Here is a 16,289-nt window from a genome sequence, read left to right on the forward strand (position 1 = left end):
GTGGCTCACACCTGTAATCCCAGCACTTTGGGAGGCTGAGGCTGGCAGATCACCTGAGGTCAGGAGTTCAAGACCAGCCTGGCCAGCATGATGAAACCCCATCTCTACTAAAAATACAAAATTAGCCGGGCCTGGTGGCATACACCTGTAATCCCAGCTACTCAGGAGACTGAGGCAGGAGAATCGCTTGAACCTGGGAGGCGGAGGTTGCAATAAGCCAAGATTGCGCCACTGCACTCCAGCCTGGGCAAAAAGAGTGAAACTCCGTCTCAAAAAAAAGAAAAGGAAAGAAAAGGAAAGAAAAGAAAAAGACAAGTGGACTAAACAAAAGAGGGATGGAGAACAAATCAAGACACCTGCATTCTGGTTGTACTTCGGGCATTGGGTAACTGTAGTTTTAGGCAACTATTTGAACCTCAATTTCTTCATCTGTAAATTGGAAATAATTTCTGCCCTGTCTGCTTCACAGGGATGATGTAAGAGTAACTGACTATAATAATGGAAGCAAGAAGTGGTTGTTGGAATAATTGTGTTAATTACAGAGTAGTCTCTGTGTTTTCATTCATATAGGCATTAAACGTTCATTATTTACTTTAAAACTGATAAAAACTTTGTGATGTGAGTATTATCTTCCACACCTTTTTGGGCATTCTTCTTTCCATAACTACCACCTGTCAACAAGGAACGGACAATGACTTGCGGGGGCAGCGTGGGTATCTGCGGTAAGCAGTGACCTGAGGCCTGGCACAGGAAGCTCTGGCCAACAGAGGCTGTGGTGATTAGCCAGGCCAACCCGATTTCCTTAGACATCAGAAGTCCTGGAAATGTGGAGTGAATCAGTGTGCTGTTAGCCAGGGCTAATGCTGAGAGAATACACAAAGAGAGACCATGGGAGCAGGGTGGGACCTTACCAGACCACGTGCAGTTTAAGGGGTGAGTCAGTGGACTTTATCAAGAAGCAGAAACCAGGAAATAAAGAATAGATGCTCAGAGCAGGAAATAAATGCATTGGTTGGTAGTGGCAGGAATCACAAAGGGAAGAAAAACGAGAGGCTAGGTCACCCTAATATTGGCCACCAACACTTGCCCATGTGGTTTTATCAGTCAGGGTGCTGGCAGGAAACACATGCCACCCTCAAAAGAGTGATGGCAGAAAGTTGGATGAAGGAACTCTTTACCAGTGGCAACACAGGGTTAAGGAAACTAAAAAGGGATGATGAAGCACCTGAAGGTTAGCGACTGTGAGAAGCCCTTAGCATCCCTAGGTTTAAAGACGCAAAAGGAGGAATTGGTTCCTGGAACCTGGTGAGACGTATGGTAAGAGCAAAGGGCCACCCAACAGGAGCTGGGGTTTTTGGTAGAAAAGCACAATGACTGGACCGGGCGTGGTGGCTCAGGCCCGTAGTCCCAGCCCTTCAGGAGGCCAAGGTGGGTGGATCACTTGAGGCCAGGAGTTCGAGACCAACCCGGCCAACGTGGCGAAACCCCGTCTCTACTAAAATTACAAAAAATTAGCTGGGCATGGTGGCACATGCCTGTAGTCCCAGCTACTCGGGAGGCTGAGGCAGGAGAATTGCTTGAACCCAGAGGTGGACGTTGCAGTGAGCCGAGATCGTGCCACTGTTCTCCAGCCTGGGCGACAAAGCGAGACTCCGTCTCGAAAAAAGAAAAACACAATGACTTTTTTTTCTTTCTTGAAAAAAGAAAAAAGAAAAACACAATGACTGGCAGCATGTGGCCTTGCAGAGAAGAAGCTGGAAGAATAAATACTTCACCCTGTCTCTTCTAGTGCCCTTGATCCCCTCTCAGTGCCTTCCATTGGCCAAACCCAGCCAGAACCTTGAGAGCAAGAGAGCTTGGTTGATGTAGTGTATTCAAGTCAGCCTCTCAGGTCACAGAGTCAGGGCAGGAAAAGTGGAGAATAGACTCACAGGGGCACAGGAAACCTGTCCAGAACAGTGGTAGAGGGGTCAAGGCAATCCAGAATCCAGTGCTGTGTAGAAAGCTCTCAGTTCCTGAAGGCTGAGCTATGCAGCTGCTTTGGGGTTCCCATAGGATTGGTGTCCCATGTTTTCACGTGTATACATGTAACACACAGCATTGCATAACGATGCTTTCCTTCTGAGTCTTGGTTCCTTTAAATCAAGAGTGTAATGACGTAAAAACGTTAAGCAATTTCCTCCACACTGGCAGTAGGACAGCCTGGAACCAAAGCTGCAACAGCCAGGGTCTAGAACCATGCTCTTTTCACTCTAATACACTGGATGTACAAATGTGGTATCAGTCCCATGATAAAGTATAGAAGCTGCCAGCGTCTACGGCCATACCACCCTGGACACGCCTCGTGAAGCTAAGCAGGGTCAGACCTGGCTGGTACTTGGATGGGAGTGTATAAGCCACTGGGTGCTGTGGTGCAGGCTTGTGGTCACAGCTGCTCAGGACACTGAGGTGGGAGGATTGCTTGAGCCCAGGAGTTTGATCAAATCCAGACTGGGGAACATAGCAAGACCCTGTATCTTAAGGAGAAAAAAAAAAAAAAAAAGGCGTAGAAGTCCTTGACCGTTAAGTTATGTTGTAGGAAATCACTGGAGCATGTTTAGAATGTGGCGGCATGTGCAAAAAAAACAAAGTACATTTTAGGAAGATCCCATTGGTAGAATGCAGATCAGATTGGAGGAGGGGATGTGGGCATTGAAGTCTGCAATTGTGATGAGATTTTGCTTGAGGATCTGAATTAGGAGGCTGGTGGTGCACATGTAAAGGGGGAGGCACTGTTATGTGCCAGTTACTGCTGCAGGGGCTAAGGATGTAGCCGAGAACCAAACAGATGCCTGCCCTTCTGGAGCTTATGCCATTTGAAGCTATGAGAGTAGATGAGCTTTCCAAGGGAGAGACCACAGAGAAGCGAAAAGTAAGCCTGAAGCATGCCTGTGAGCAAAGCGGGAGATGAAGACAAGAGCCAGTGGAGCAGCTTGCAGAGAACCAGGAAGGGCAACCACTACGGGAGTATGTCATGCAAACCAAGCGAGAGAAGATGACTTCAAGATGACTTTCAAGGGAACCAAAAACAGGGCCGATGGCTGCAAAGGATGAATGAAGACAAGACCAAGAAGAGGGCCTGGAAATGACACACAGAAGGTCATTTGGAAGCTTGATCAGAGTAATTCAGGGCTGCAGATAGATGCTAAACTGAGAGGTCACGTAGGAACCATTATAGTTGGGACTTGACAATAGAAGTATTGTCTAGGGAAGAGTTGGGCGCCCAACATGCAGGAGTATTTTGATGTGGTCATCATTCTGGCCTGCAGATTTATAGTTTTAAAATCCTAATTGCGTAACAGTATCCAGGGTTGAGCAAGTCCTAGGACCTAACTCATGCCAATCAACTCATAAGAAACTGATTATAACACCAAATGCCAAGTTAGTAATTTTCAACTAATAATATTCTTTTCCAATGGTGGGAATATTTGTGCCCATTGCCCAGGGCACCCTCGTTCCAGTATTAAGCTACTTGGGGAGCTGGATTATTAATCAGAAGACTGTTAGATGGTACAGAAGAGAACAGGAATGGCTAATCCTGAAACGTATTTCATCCAATCCGTGGTGGAAGACTCCGGTGATCTCTCTGCATACCCCTGACTCTTAACCTTGAGATACACCAGAGCTCAGTTCTTGGACTTGCCTTTTTCTATTTATACTCATGCCCATGGTGAGCTCATCAGCATCATGGTTGTTAGGTTCTAGCAACTCCCAAATTATATCTCCAGTCATCCCTCATTTAAGCTCTAGACTCGTGTGCCCAACTGCCTGCTTCATACCCCTAGCTGGATATCTGTACACAGCTCAAATTCCGCATGTTCAACACAGAACTCCAGCTCTGCTCTCTCAAGCCTGCAGCATCCACAGCCTTGCCCTATTAACCGATAGCAACTCCATTATGCCAGTTGCCCAAGTCAAAATCCTTGGCGTCATCTTGACCCTCCCGTTTTTCTCATATCCCACATCCAATCTATCAGATAATTCTGTTGACTTCATTCAAATTATCACTAGAACCAGACCACTTTACACCACGTCCACTGCTATCATCCTGGTCTGAACCGCCATCATCTCTTGTTTGGATTCTCACACTGGCCAGTTCCCAAAAAGAGATGAGGATTTGTTCTTTTTAATATAAGTCAGATCACGTCACTCCTCTGCTCAAAAGCTTCCCATGGCTCCCCGTTTCCAAGGGTCCTCCACCTCTGTGACATCATCTCCTACCACGGTCCCCTGTGCTGACTGCTCCAGCCTTCTGAGCTTCCCTGCATTCCCTAAAACATGCCAAGGGTACTCCTGCCTCAGGCCTTTGCTATGCCCTTTGCCAAAAATACTTTTCCCTCAGGTACCCATCAGGATCACTCCTCACTCCGCCACTTCAGGAACATGGCTTAACTCTCGGAGAGGCCTTCTCCCACCCCAGACTCCATGCTGCAGCTCCTCCAAACTTGAACTTCCTCTCCTTGCTGTGTTTTTCTCCATTGTCTCCCGTTTTCACACTCTATGATTTACTTATTTTTTGTAGTCTCCAGCATTAGAATGTAAGCTCCATGTGGGCAGGAATTTTTGTTGGTTTCATTCACAGGATTCCCAGCACCTGGGACAGGCCCGAACATAAATGTTTGAATCAATAAATAAATGAATGAACAGATTACTCCTGTCCCATGAGAGTCCTTCAGCAGTTATACCCAAGGGAGTGTCGTTTGTTTCTGGATCTTGCTGGACAAGCACCCACATTATGTACCCCCTGCCCAGTGAGCCCTGCGCCATCAACAGATCCAGCCTCACCTACAGATGCTCCATGGCAGGGTGGGAACGGGAGCAAGAGGAAGGGGTCCACCTCCTGCTATGGTCAGGACACTTGCACACCTTCCTGAGGTTACATGCGGAGGACTGTAAGTGCTTTTATTCAAGCACATATTTCAGACGATTTCTTTGGCTACTTCAGCAGCACCCAGAGAGAAGCCATCACTTCAGAAACATTTGCTGATTGCCCTGGTATGTGACCGGCACGTGATTATTTTCTCAAAGATCTGCATCAGTGGAAAGGCAGAGGCAGCAGTAGAGAAGGAGGTAGGAAAGAAAAAAATGGGAGGAGGAGCAAGGTCTCAGAACCACGCATAGGACTGTCTGTACTATGGCCCGGAGCCCTTGGATGCAGAAATAGAACACGCCGTGCTTTGAGTCAGCGTCTGATAAAATAATCTCAGAGTAAGAAAAACTGCTGAGGAATAGCGTTCAGTGCTTTCAAGCTGGCTTTGCCTGTACCAGGTACGTACCTGTATGCTGGGCCTCTGGGCCAAAAAAAAAAACTCCCATTCACGCCAGTGGGTGTGGTCTGAGACTCATTCTGCATTGTTGACCAATAACCACACTTACATCATTTATATTTACTGAGTTGAAAAATCCAGGATCTACTATATGTTCTAACCCAATTTTAAGCTTCAGGAAAAGCAAAGAGAAAGGCAAAGTTTCAGGTAACGAGTCCTCCAGTGCACACAAGGGGATGACTCTGTTTTTAGTGTTTGTGTTAATATGCAGCTAGTTTGGGCAGAATTTTTTCCACTTTCAATGGACTTTTAATTGGCACAAGTTTTAAAATCAAAACATGCATCATTCCTCAATCGAAGCATGTCACAAACTGCCCCATGCCCTGAATATTAAATAAATCTGAATTAACATAAAAATAGAGGCCGGGCGCAATGACTCATGTCTGTAATCCCAGCACTTTGGGAGGCCGAGACGGGCGCATCACGAGGTCAGGAGATCGAGACCATCCTGGCTAACACGGTGAAACCCCGTCTCTACAAAAAATACAAAAAATTAGCCGGGCATGGTGGCGGGCGCCTGTAGTCCCAGCTACTCGGGAGGCTGAGGCAGGAGAATGGTGTGAGCCCGGGAGACGGAGCTTGCAGTGAGCTGAGATTGCGCCACTGCACTGCAGCCTGGGAGACAGAGCGAGACTCCATCTCAAAAAATAAAAAATATAAAAAAATAAAAATAGAGACAGCAAGGGATGAACAGTTCCTTGCTCTTTTCTGTTCATGAATGCTGAGCCTTGAAGGTGGCACATGAAGCAGAACTAAGCTCTGCTTTTTCAACTGGTTTTACCAGGTTGAGAGGAAAAAATAAGGGTTAAAAACAAGGCCTTTATACCATGCAAAGAGTTAGCTTCAGCACCCCCTGCTCCCAGATACCTCTGATAAGAGTTGTTTCCCTAAACATCCAGGGCCTTGGCACCTCCACCAGTTTCTAGTCGTCTCCTGGGGGTGGCATGTAATGGAATGTAAATTTACATGTAACATAGTTGAGGGTCCATTCTCTTTCAATCTGTTGAACTAGGTAGACATGGTTAGTTTTCTGCTAGAAAAGGGATGCTTTCTGACAATCTCATGAAAGTTCTTATTAGAAACTGCAGCTCAAAGAAGTTAAATGACTTCCCTGATGGGTTACAGGTGTAGAGGAGCAGAACGGGACTAGAACTCTGGTCCGTTTTTTAAGAGATGGGGCTCTCACTTTGTTGTCCAGGCTGGCCTTGTACTCCTGGGCTCAAACGATCCTCCCACCTCAGCCTACTGAATAGCTGGGACTACAGACATACAATATGGTTCCTCGTTTGGAACTCAAATGGGCACCCAGAATTGCTGACAACGGACAAATTCAACAATCCTGATTTAACAAAAGTGAATATTTATTTTGAGGAAGTCATGGGGCTAACTGCTCTCCTGCTCCTAGCACCTGACCCTTACAAGTGGGGATGGAGTTGGCAGGGAGGGGACACACATCAGAAGGACGAAATCCAAATGGAGTGGTGAGGTGGGGTCAGGAGGAGCAGATCTGCAGCATCCACGCAGGAGCTGGCCAGAGCAATCTCCAGCCAGGGTCAGGGTGAGCAAGGAACTGTGGAGTGTCCCACAGCAACAGGGATTCACCTCTCCCGAGGTCAGGTGTCGAGGGAGGACTAGCAGCGGCAAAATGAAATTGCTCCCTCACCTGCTTTTACTCTCCAGTGCTGAGAAATTAAGAATCAGGCGGCCAGGCTCAGTGGCTCACACCTCTAGTCCCAGTGCTTTGGGAGGGCCGAGGCAGGGAGATCAAGACCATCCTGGCCAATGTGGTGAGACCCCATCTCTATTAAAAATACAAAAATTAGGTGGGCATGGTGGATAGTCCCAGCTACTCAGGAGGCAGAGGTTGCAGTAAGCCGAGATCGCGCCACTGCACTCCAGCCTGGGAAACAGAGAGACTCTGTCTCAAAAAAAAAAAAAAAAAATCAGGCAAAACCTCATTAACCCTTTGGGACCAGAGAGGGCGAAAGCCCCCAGGTGCCATGTGTCTCCCCTGCCCATGCTTCTGCTTGACCTACTTTGGCAGACCTAGCTGAAAGGTGTAGGTGTGTTTTCTTCCTGTGGAATTCTTTCCTCTGGCCATCTATAATCCACTCTCAAGCAAGGCAACAGGCAGGCGTTTACCTAAGTTGTAATCTTATCTGGAGATGTTCCCAAGTGTGGCCCAGACTTGTCTGTTTTCAAACAAAGGTCTGACTCGTTGTACACAATCATCTGTTTTATTTGAAAACATGTCTACACTGCATTGAGCACCAACACAGGTGTGACCAAGAAACCCACAGTCCTGTCCCCGCAGGCACTGGGTCCAGTGTATGACTTGGGGTGAACTGTTATTTTTCACAGTGAGGGGGGAAGAAAGGATAGGAAAGAGAAGATGGCCATTATCCCAACTCCTGTTCAGGAATCTGAACAATGAAAGTGAAAGTTATTTAAACTCATCCAGCTCTTCTCATCCCCCTTCTCTCAAACAGCTGATGTTCAAATATGGGATCTGAGGAAGGGCACAGTGGCTCACACCTGTAATCCCAACACTTCGGGAGGCCGAGGCAGGCAGATCACGAGGTCAAGAGATCGAGACCATCCTCGCCAACACGGTGAAACCCCGTCTCTACTAAAAATACAAAAATTAGCCGCGTGTGGTGGCGGGCAACTCTAGTCCCAGCTACTTGGGAGGCTGAGGCAGGAGAATTGCTTTTTGATGCCCTGACACACGTACAATTGCCGGGAGGCGGAGGTTGCAGACTACGTTTCAAAAAATAGATATATATATATGTGGAATCTGAGCCGGTGGGGCCAGCTGGATTTGGGAACACATAGACACACTGTTTAAAATAACATCCACACGTTATTGCAAAAAATGGGAGGAACGGGCTGTGCTTCTGACTGATAGTTTACTTTTTCCTGTTTTACGAATGCTTACAAATTTAGAGGATACCAGAATTGCACAACCGCAATCACGGCAGAACATCTGCTCAGTATAAAAACTTTGTTTAGAAAAAAACCAAAAAAATCCAACGGATATATGGGAAGAGAAGTGCCGGGCTGGATGGTGCTGAGACAGAATGACCCCTTGGGCTCCTTTATTTCGTTTTTTTCAATAGGACCCCACAGATATTTGTGGTATGTCATGAGGACCGGGGATATCTTCTATTTTTAAACCAGGTATTTAAGTCCAGCTGCTTTTAAAATTAAGATTGTACAAAATGATTTTTGTTCCCTGTGTCTTTCCTCAGAGGCAGAAAGTGAATGCTGTTATAAAACTGGCAGATTTTGTTTCTCATACGAGAGGCTCACATAGGATTTCTTTCTGCACGGGGGCCAACGTGGCTCTTAGTTTCAAAAACACTTGAGCCACTAGCACCATGAGGCATCCGGCAGCTTCCTCGGCATCCAGGCTGAGATATCCATATTCCAGAACAAAGCAGCCAATCCGAAGGATATGCATCATTGGGAAGAGAGAAGGCTACCCCCTTAGCCCTGGCTCCCCATCATCTGAGGGAAGTGGAGGGGGCAGGTGGGAGCAAGCTTGGAGTCACCAAGTCATGGCTGGAGAAGGATTTGGGTAAAGCAACTCTAGGGGCTGCCTGGTGGCCTACTCGGGAGATACAAAGTGCCTTTGAGACTATAGACTTCCTGCTTGTGATCTAAAATGGATGTCTTTGAAATGATTAATCGGGACCAGCTAAAGGCAGTTGCTCATCACGTGTTATCCAAGTTTAGATTTTCTACTTGATTATTCACACCAGATCAGGCTTTAAAAGATAGAACAAACTAGACCAGAATGTGTGGTACATGTCAGCAGATCAGCAATTGCAAAACGCTGGTGCTATTTACTGACGTGGCACTGGATCCAAGGACTCCGTGGATATAAATATTTCCAGATTCCTCTGCATTTTAACAATAACAAGAACGGTCAGACGGAGACACATGGTTACAGCATCTAACATCGATCCAACGGTCCAGTCTTAGTTACAAATCAGCTTATACAGTTGTGCTCCATTTTCTACGAATTTTGTCTTTCAAATCATCTTTTAGAGAATGTATATTCAAAAACATGTTTGAAAGGCAAATGTTTAGAGGAGCCAAGTCTGGTGAACGGTCTTTCCTTCAGTTACTTTGGCAAGCGGAGAGGTCACCGTGGATTCCGAGTGGGCCGGGCAAGTGTTCCACGGGTCATCTTCTCCCACGAGCTCAGGGACAGGGCGCAGAGTCAGAAACGGTCTCTTTTAAGCATGCTGGCAGCAGGGCGTAACCCTTCAGCTCTTTAGGGCCTGTGAGAATAGAGAAAGGTGACAGTTGTGTCTCTTACTGGCATTGTGACTAGTAACCCCGCGAGCCCTTGCTCTAAATCCTCCCAGTTCTGACACCTGGTGATCTCTCGTTCCTGACATTCCTCCTCCATCCCTTTATCCTCACACAGCAGGGTCAGACTCCCTGGCTTTTCCAAACATGCTGAGTCCACAGCTGTGTTGTCACCGGTATCCCTCAACCTTCCAGGTGTGTTATCACTTGTCCTCTCCCCTCCCTTCCATCATATATCATCCCCCCAACACATATAAGAAAAACGTTTCTGGCCAGGTGCGGTGGCTCACACCTGTAATCCCAGCACTTTGGGAGGCTGAGGCGGGTGGCTCACGAGGTCAGGAGATCGAGACCATCCTGGCCAACATGGTGAGATCCTGTCTCTTACTAAAAAATACAAAAAATTAGCCAGGTGTGGTGGTGCATGCCTGTAGTCTCAGCTACTTGAGAGGCTGAGGCAGGGAAATCGCTTGAGCCCAGGAGGCAGAGGTTGCAGTGAGCCATCCAGCCTGGTGACAGAGCAAGACTGTCTCCAAAAAAAAAGAAAGAAAAGAAAGAAAAAGAAAAAGGTTTCCTCTGGCCATGAGTGTAGATATTCTGAATTCTTAAGGAAGTTTAATAAGGAGAAAAAACACCTTCCCTTCATCAATAGTCAAAGCTAGGAGTCCACAACCACGTGTGTGGGTGCATGCAGGGCAAGAGTAGGAGATCTCAATGAAAAAGACCCCCTCCTTCAGTGGAACTCCTCATCAGAATGGGCTGCTAACTCTGTGACAGGTGGTTTTCTAGAAGCCACTATCTCTGATGGCTGGAGGCAGGCTGATTAGGCATCAGGTTAAAACTTGGTTTGGGTTTTCTTCCAAGTTCAGTTAGTTGGAAAATTAAGACAAGAGATCAAACGTGGTCAGATCTCAGCAGAAGTGAGCTTACGAGCCCTCTCTGGCTCTCACTCTCTTCTTTTGGAAATTTATAAGGCTTAAGTAGACATTTGTTCTTCTGAGGAAACTTCAGATGTAGCCTTTCTCAAGATTAAGGGGCTTTTTCTCATTTTTAAGAGACAGAGTCTTGCTCTGTCACCCAGGCTGGAGTGCAGTGGCATAATAACTCACTGCAGCCTCCAACTCCTGGGCACAACTGAACCTCCTGCCTCAGCCTCTCAAAGCCCCGGGATTCCAGGCGTAAGCCACTGCACTCAAAACCCCAAGAAAGGAACTTTGGAACATGACCATTATGCCAGAGATTATTTTTTTGAGACAGGGTTTTCCTGTGTTGCCCAGGCTGATCTACAGGTGCCCAGCAGCTGAGACTACAGGCATGAGCCACCACACCCAGCTTATATTAGAGATTTCTATCAGTTCAAAGATTTGAGTTCTAGACATGATAGCCTTCCTTTACCTATCACATGGGTATAAGTTATTTACTTACGAGTACCTTCCCGACATTTTTCGCATAACCACAACGATGATCCCACCAATGAAGCCAATGGCTAGTAAGACCCCAACGATGATTCCAACCAGGGTCACTGTCGCCAAACCATCTGAATGAGAGAGAGAAAAAAAGCATGAGCCCCAGATAAAAAACACATCGGTAATAAAATATGTAATATATAAACAAAGCCACTGCCCTACTGTACATAGCAAATAATGATCTATGTTGTTTAAGCACAGAGCATTTCTTCCAAAAGCAGAAAATCTGGGCTAGCCTAATCCTATTTTACGAATGGGAAGATTTCTGGGTCTGAGGATCTATCAACATAACACTCACATTGGCTTAAGTGTTCATTTTTGGGTAGTGTTTACGTATGGCTATTAAGTTAGCCCCTATTTTCATCCTTAGTAACGACAAACTGTGATATGATACCATTCCCCATCTCTGACATTAAGGGAATAGACTCATCTGGGGTTTGCTTATTTTCAAATACAAGGAAGTCCCTTTTCTCTCTTAAAAAAAAAGCTTGGAATCTGTTCTCGAAGGTTTTCTATTCTGCTCGCATTGACTGCAATCCAGAAAAGAATGCAATTCGTCTCAACAATTAGCTTCAAAGAAATTTTTTAAAAGCTCCAGTAGGAGTATTTTGATGCCAAAATCTAGCCTACCTTTCTCAATTGTTGTCTGTGTGTCTCCATCCACTTTGTCTGGAAAGAGAAAGATATAATAATGTAGAATTATTAGGGCTTAATAACTATAATTTAACAATTGGCAAAAGGTGAACTTACCCAAGTAGAAAGTAGCAAAACATAAACCAACAGGCTGGTTTCTTAAATAAATTGGATCAGGGGATTTTTAAGCAAGCCCCGATGTGACACGTTGTAACTATTATTATCTAATTTATGAACCCTTATTCACACCAATGGGCTCATAGCACTTTTCCATGTATTAATTTTGTCTCATCTCATTTAGAAAGCAGAGTAAAGGTAACTGAGCCACACAGATCTTAAATAAATGATCAAGAAGTATCAGAGGTTAAGGTAGCAGAAGAATTCAGAGCTGTGGATTCTTAGTCCAATGTCAAGATCCCAGAGAAGGGACAGACTGTGAAGAGGTATTACTCATTGTGAGATAATACTCTAGTTTGGGAAGATGTGACAAGACTGATTAGTCTCAATATCTATTTCCTGCTGCTGTTTTGGTAGCAAAATCCAGATTTTTACAAGGCAACAACAGGCCCAGCTAAGTTTCATGAGCGAATACACCCTTTGTGTTTGTGCCACTGTTATTTTAGGGTTTCTATCTGCAGTCAAACCTAGTCTAACAGTTACAATGTGAATAACTGTCATTGTGAGTTTATTTTGAATAATTTTATGCAATAGCTTATTTAAAAATAAAAACGTTTCATTTTTCTTCTTGACCTCTTTATATAACGAGTCCTTTACTCCTCTGGGAGGTGGCTATTGACTAGTTTGCAGATGGAGAAAAAGTCAAGATACCTTGATTTAATAAGAAATTGGAGAAGTTAATCGTCAGTCAGGCCCTGCCCTAAAATCTTAGTTCACAGCTTGCAAAATACCCCAGATATCCAGAAGCTTCCCTAATCAGTGGTAAAACTAGCCAACTATCATGTAAAAGATGCCTACTTTTTCTAATGCTTGGGTTTGAAAACCATCCCTTTTGTACCAAGGCTCTCCTCAGCACAAGGTGCCTCCTTCAAGATGCCCCCAGGGTACAGGTCCCAGAAGCCGGCACTCCCTGCACAAGCTGAGCCCATGGGTGTAGGGTATGTAAGAGCTTGTGCTGACTGTGCTACCCCCACTATATAGAACACGGCTGGGTTTGAGCTTTCCCAGAACAAAGACGGCATCAAATCAACTCCCCAAATGTCACTGCTAGAAGTCAACTGCCTGGAGAGATAAGTCAATCATCTGCTTGTCATTTGCCTACCATGTGGCTGCTGATTCCCAGCTCTTAATGTACCATGATCAAAGACACCACTGGTTAAAAAATATATTACTAAAGTTTGTGGACGATTTGTTATTATTAAATTAGAGCTTATTAGTGCCATCTTTCCCATCTCCCTCCCAATGGCACTGACTGTGATCATGAGCATGCATCACACGTGTGCACATCATCCTATGCGGGTGTTTCGCAGCAAAACTGAACATCTGCTGCCCTAATAAAATTACTCCTTCAAAACTGCATGCTTATAATGACATTTTGGCTCGCTTGTGAAAATGCCTTGGGATAATGATGTATTAAGTAGGAATGTGCCCTAAGTCACAATTTTTTGTGACAGGGAGGGGCAATTTTGTGACAGGGTGGGGCAGGGGAGAGGAAGAAACAGTAACATGAGTTATTTCCCAGGCAACTGAGAATTTTTTTTTAAAGGAATAGAAGAGAGGTAAGAAGTATGATAGAATATTCAACATGGATGGCACAATTTTCTGCCGCTAATATATAGCTATCAACCCATATTACAGATAAGCAGTTCTCCAAAATTTTGAAATGTTTTCCAATGATCGTTTATATTGATTATCCTTTCTTTGCTTAGCTCTACTTGGCTTTCTCTAGTGTTTAAATGTTAATCATTTCTTTAACAGCTTGGAGTGAGTTTCAGGTTTTATCTCAAAGCCCTTTATAAGGCTTTTCCCCCCTTCCCCACACACTGTGGTATAACACATACAGCATAAAATGTACTAAATTAACCATTTTTAAATGTAGAGTTCAGTGGTATTAAGTATATTCATACTGTTGTGCAATCATCGCCACCATCTACCTCCTGAACCCCTTTCATCTGGCAAAACTGGAACTCTACCCACTAAACAGTAGCTCCTCATTCTCCTCTTCCCCCAGCCCCTGGCAACCACCACTCTACTTTATGTCTCCATGAATTTGACTATTCAAGGGGTCTCATATAAGTAGAGACATACAGTATTTTTTTTGTACTCGTTTATTTCACTTGGCATAATGTCCTTAAGGTTCCTCCACGTTGTATTATGTGTCTGCATTTTCCTTTTCAAGGCTGAACAATACACCATCATATACACCACATTTTGCTTATCTATCCAACTACCCATGGCCACTTGAGTTATTTCTATATTTTAGCTATTGTGAATAATGCTGCTGTAAACATGGGGGTACAAAAATTAAGCATTTTTTTAAATCCTAAAAAGAACCATAGTTTTTAAAACCAGATTGGTGATTGATCCTGGAAATGTAAAAGGGACAGTAAAGAAGAGCTTTCTAGGTGTTCTGAATTGCGACTAGTTTGGGAAACCACTGGTTTAGACGTGATCTTTCTATGTAAGACCTATCTAGATTAAATGATTCACATAAAATTTCTCAAGTTAGCCAGCACTCACTGAGGTTTTCACAGGATTCATTCATTTTCTCTCCCACCCTTATCCACTATAAAATAAGGCATTTTTTAAAAACCCCAAACCACTGAATTTCTCAAGAAATCTCTAGAAATAGGAAGTAATCTCTTTCTATTTCTTAAATGGACAATCATTTTTCCTCCTTCTCGTCAGTGACGGTCTAGATAGAGTAATAGCAAAGACTCAGAAAACTCCTCCATTTTTCTCCAAGGTGTTCCAGTCACGGGGCTGCAGGTGCCAACTGTGAGCCACAAGTACAACCCAAATCCTGGCAAGAAGGGTTGGGAACAGATTCTTGCACCACGCATACAGACATGAACTCAATGGAAGGTGGTAAGTCTTCCTAGAGAATCTATGAAGATTTACAGAGGGTGGCTGAGTGTCGTGCCCTTGGGCGTCAACACAAAGTTCTTCGTTCGCGTCACATTCTATCAGCTTGGGGTCCGCCGTGCAACCTCAGTAGTTACTGAACTCACCCTGTGCAGGTGTTATCACTAGTTATTCCAGGTAAAGAGATATGTTCAGCAACGCACTAAACCAAATGTATTGACTCAAATCGAATTCTGAACCTACCATACAAAACTTGGTTCAGAAGTCATTCTTGCAGACCAGTATGTCCCCTGTTGATTATTATATTTGCTGGTGGACTTTGGAATGCACCGATTATGTAAAAGTAGATCAGTCCCTGTGGAGGTGGCTGGTTTTCTTACCTGTGGAGTGACTGGTTGCCACATTTGAGGCTGTGGTGCTCGGACTTTGTTCTTGGGCGTGGACTGTGCTTTCTGGGGTTGGCAGATCCTCGATGTGAATGTCTGTTACACTGTTGACACTTGTTGCTACCTATTGTAGGTGTAAATGAGAAACAACAGGAAATAAAGCCTGCTGTCTTAAAATATACAGCCTGCCTTATAAGATAAAAGGAGTTAAGGTGGCATAAAAATATAGAACGTATGATGGCATGAATTGCAAGTAGAAACAAGAACATGAACAGAAACAATTAGGTCTTGAAGAGACAGTTGTACACACATGTTCATAGCAGCATTACTCACAATAGCCAGAAAGTGGTAGCAACCCAAGTGTCTACAATATGGTCTATATATGCAACAGAACATGATTCAGCTTTATTTTTTTATTTTTAATTTTTATTTTTTTTAAGATATAGTTTCGCTCATTGCCCAGGCTGGAGAGCAATGGTGCAATCTTGGCTCACCGCAAACTCCACCTCCCAGGTTCATGCAATTCTCCTGCCTCAGCCTCCTGAGTAGCTGGGATTACAGGCATGCGCCACCGCACCCAGCTAATTTTGTATATTATGTAAGCACCTCATGTAAGTGGAATCATTCAGTACTTGTCTTTTGTGAGTGGTTTATTTCACTTAGCATAATGTCCTCAAGGTTCATCCATGCTATGGCATGTGTCAGAATGTTTGTCCTTTTTAAAGTTGAATAGACCAGGCATGGTGGCTCACGCCTGTAATCCCAGCACTTTGGGAGGTCGAGGCAGGCGGATCACGAGGTCAGGAGATCGAGACCATCCTGGCTAACACAGTGAAACCCTGTCCCTACTAAAAATACAAAAAATCAGCCGGACGTGGTGGCGGCGCCTGTAGTCCCAGCACTTTGGGAGGCCGAGATGGGCAGATCACGAGGTCAGGAGATGGAGACCATCCTGGCTAACATGGTAAAACCCCGTCTGTACTAAAAATACAAAAAATTAGCCGGGCATGGTGGCAGGCGCCTGTAGTCCCAGCTACTCGGGAGGCTGAGGCAGGAGAATGGCGTGAACCCGGGAG

General features: G+C 44.9%; 1 protein-coding gene across 10 annotated transcripts in view; it reads right to left on the minus strand.

Annotated features, from left to right (window-relative positions):
* Window positions 1-7,584: 7,584 nt before the first annotated feature.
* PDPN (podoplanin) overlaps window positions 7,585-16,289 on the minus strand; it is a 48,092-nt gene continuing 39,387 nt past the window's right edge. For 6 of the 10 annotated variants that reach the window (XM_011996542.1, XM_011996540.1, XM_011996543.1 and 3 more), the window contains 4 exons: window positions 15,208-15,337; window positions 11,783-11,821; window positions 11,112-11,223; window positions 7,585-9,655 (listed from right to left, as the gene is read on the minus strand). In XM_011996542.1, coding sequence (XP_011851932.1) covers window positions 9,649-9,655; window positions 11,112-11,223; window positions 11,783-11,821; window positions 15,208-15,337 — 288 coding nt within the window. In that variant the 3' untranslated portion in view covers window positions 7,585-9,648. The remainder of the gene's footprint in view (window positions 9,656-11,111; window positions 11,224-11,782; window positions 11,822-15,207; window positions 15,338-16,289) is intronic. The other 4 variants (XM_011996544.1, XM_011996549.1, XM_011996541.1 and 1 more) reach the window with 1 other exon arrangement.

Source organism: Mandrillus leucophaeus, unplaced genomic scaffold (genome assembly GCF_000951045.1).
Source record: "Mandrillus leucophaeus isolate KB7577 unplaced genomic scaffold, Mleu.le_1.0 Scaffold52, whole genome shotgun sequence".
Classification (NCBI taxonomy): domain Eukaryota; kingdom Metazoa; phylum Chordata; class Mammalia; order Primates; family Cercopithecidae; genus Mandrillus; species Mandrillus leucophaeus.